Here is a 2,172-nt window from a genome sequence, read left to right as displayed (position 1 = left end):
AAGTACAATTGCAGGGTATTGTAATATACTTAGCATGAAATAATTGTATTTCAAATACATTTCAGTATATGTATTTTTTCACTAGGGTTCTTAAGCTTGTACACTACCCAGCAATGGCAGCTGGCTCTTGGGGAGGGAAGGGATCAGGACTTATTTTGTTCAGCTCCATAATGACAGCATCATACTCTTCTTTCCATTGCGCTTGTGGAAGTGAAGATGGGCTGGTCTCCAGGAACTTATACGCATCCTTAGTATGCAAGCTAAAGATGCTTTTTGCCTTCAGACAGTATTCACCGAAAGATTTCCAGTGCTGAAATATTTAAAGTACAAAATGACTTTAAACTCACAACATTATTGGGTGTGTCTACTTGAGAATACAATGAAGGTGAAATGAAATCTTGTAAACCAGCAATTGAACATACTTTTGCAGAACTCTGTATGACAAGGATCAAGGGTTGCTATTTTCACACACTGCTTACAGTTTCCCTATGAAATTAGTCATTTAATTAATGTTTAAGTTACCTTGAGTGCTGTTTCAATATTCTTCAGAAAGATATCCTTCAGACCACACTCTTCTATGAAGTGTTCATTAGCAAACGTCTTGTCTTCGAGAGCCTCCAACAAGATACACACTGATTCCCAGAACTTCTGAAGCTGAATCAAAATTTGTTGGATTCGGGAAAGGCACTTTTGGACTTCATTCAGATGGACAGGGTTGGGTATTGAACCTTGAGAAACCATATTAAGCAGACAGTAATAATGAGAGATGCCTTTTGACCATTGCATATGTGAATCTGAATGTGCAAAGCACAACACCCTGGCACACAGAGATCTTTTATCCTTACAAGCAAGTGAAAGACTCTCACCCTGTTCAATATTCTTGCTTGCCAACTTCAGCTGAGCATTAGTCAGTCTGATTTGGATAATCCACTCCTTGTTTCTCAGGTCTGATTTCTCAGAGAATAGGTTAGATATTTCATTGGAGAGAGCATGGGTTTTTGCAGCCACATCAGGGCCAACTGCAGTGTTGTGGATGGATTTAACAATGGCTCCAATAAATGGTACAAGGGCAACCAGGATACTCAAACCATTGCTTGTACGAGAAGCATTTCTGACATGATTCTGCATCACTTGTTGTTTTTCTTCAATCTTTTCCTCAGTTCGTCTAAGGTCCTCAAAGTTTTTCTTCAGTTCCTCTTCTAGACCACTCACCACCTTCCCAAGAGCTTCTATCTCCTGAGAAGTTTGCTTTTTTTTTTTGTCTGTCTCAGCCTTTTCAAGAATCACATCACTGGTGCATGAAGCCACTCTGCGATTGTGGTTCTCATATCTGATCATGAAAATTTTCAGATAAATCAGCTTATCACAGTAAACTTTCTTCTGTGTGAGATCATAAAATGCTTTTTTATGTGTAACGTTTTCGTTTTCTAACATTTTACCTTTCTACCATATCTTTCACTCTGTTAATAATTTCAGTGATCCATGCTCTTGCTTTTTCCAGGGACTTCACAGCCACACTGCTTTTATTATTTTCAACAGCAACCTTTAGCGCAGGCAACAGCGTGGAAACCAGGTTGTTACTGGTGGCCGCACACTAAAAGACAGCAAAATATTTACACTATTTATCCACAAAGTAATAAGTGATCAAAGTCCAAGAAATGCATTACATTTACTTTACGTTTAACATTTACTAATTTAGCAGATGTTTTTAAAGCCTTAGCACGGTTTGTTCATTCATTGCAGAACTCTTCATTGAATATTGAGGCGGGGGGTAATCTACTTCTTTGATTGGACTCCAGTAACAGAGGAACACTGGTCTTACCTTCAGCAGAAGAGCCTCTGAGGACCCAAAGAGTAGCTGGGTTTCAACAGCACGTTCTCTGAGTTCCCTCTCCAACTTGGGGAAATTAGCCAAGCAGAGGTAAGAGAGATGATAGAGCAAAGCCGTACACTGAGCAGATGGAAGAAGCTCCGTAACAAAGTCAGGGCTACTTGCGATCACAACCTCTGTAGAATTACAAATGTGATAGTTACAACATGAAGATTTTGCACAGAGTTGTGTCCATTACCAAGAACATTAAACAAGTAAATAAAGAAAACTGAAAGATTTGGATTACATTTTATTAGTCAAAAGCAATTCAGAAACTTTTACTCACCTTTGCAATCTGCCAT

At 38.9% G+C, this 2,172-nt stretch overlaps 1 protein-coding gene across 1 annotated transcript; it reads right to left on the bottom strand.

Annotated features, from left to right (window-relative positions):
- Positions 1 to 579: 579 nt before the first annotated feature.
- On the bottom strand, positions 580 to 2,172 carry LOC107675446 (uncharacterized; the record flags this gene model as incomplete). Its single annotated transcript, XM_016469792.1, has 5 exons — positions 2,157 to 2,172; positions 1,823 to 2,016; positions 1,440 to 1,594; positions 867 to 1,330; positions 580 to 728 (listed from the first exon to the last, which is right to left on the bottom strand). Coding segments are annotated over exons 1-5 (978 nt in total), but the record flags the coding sequence as incomplete, so codon positions are not given.

The sequence above is a fragment of the Sinocyclocheilus anshuiensis genome, unplaced genomic scaffold, assembly GCF_001515605.1.
Source record: "Sinocyclocheilus anshuiensis isolate Anshui unplaced genomic scaffold, SAMN03320099.WGS_v1.1 scaffold1270, whole genome shotgun sequence".
NCBI lineage: Eukaryota > Metazoa > Chordata > Actinopteri > Cypriniformes > Cyprinidae > Sinocyclocheilus > Sinocyclocheilus anshuiensis.
This window is presented reverse-complemented; position numbering and strand designations above follow the sequence as displayed.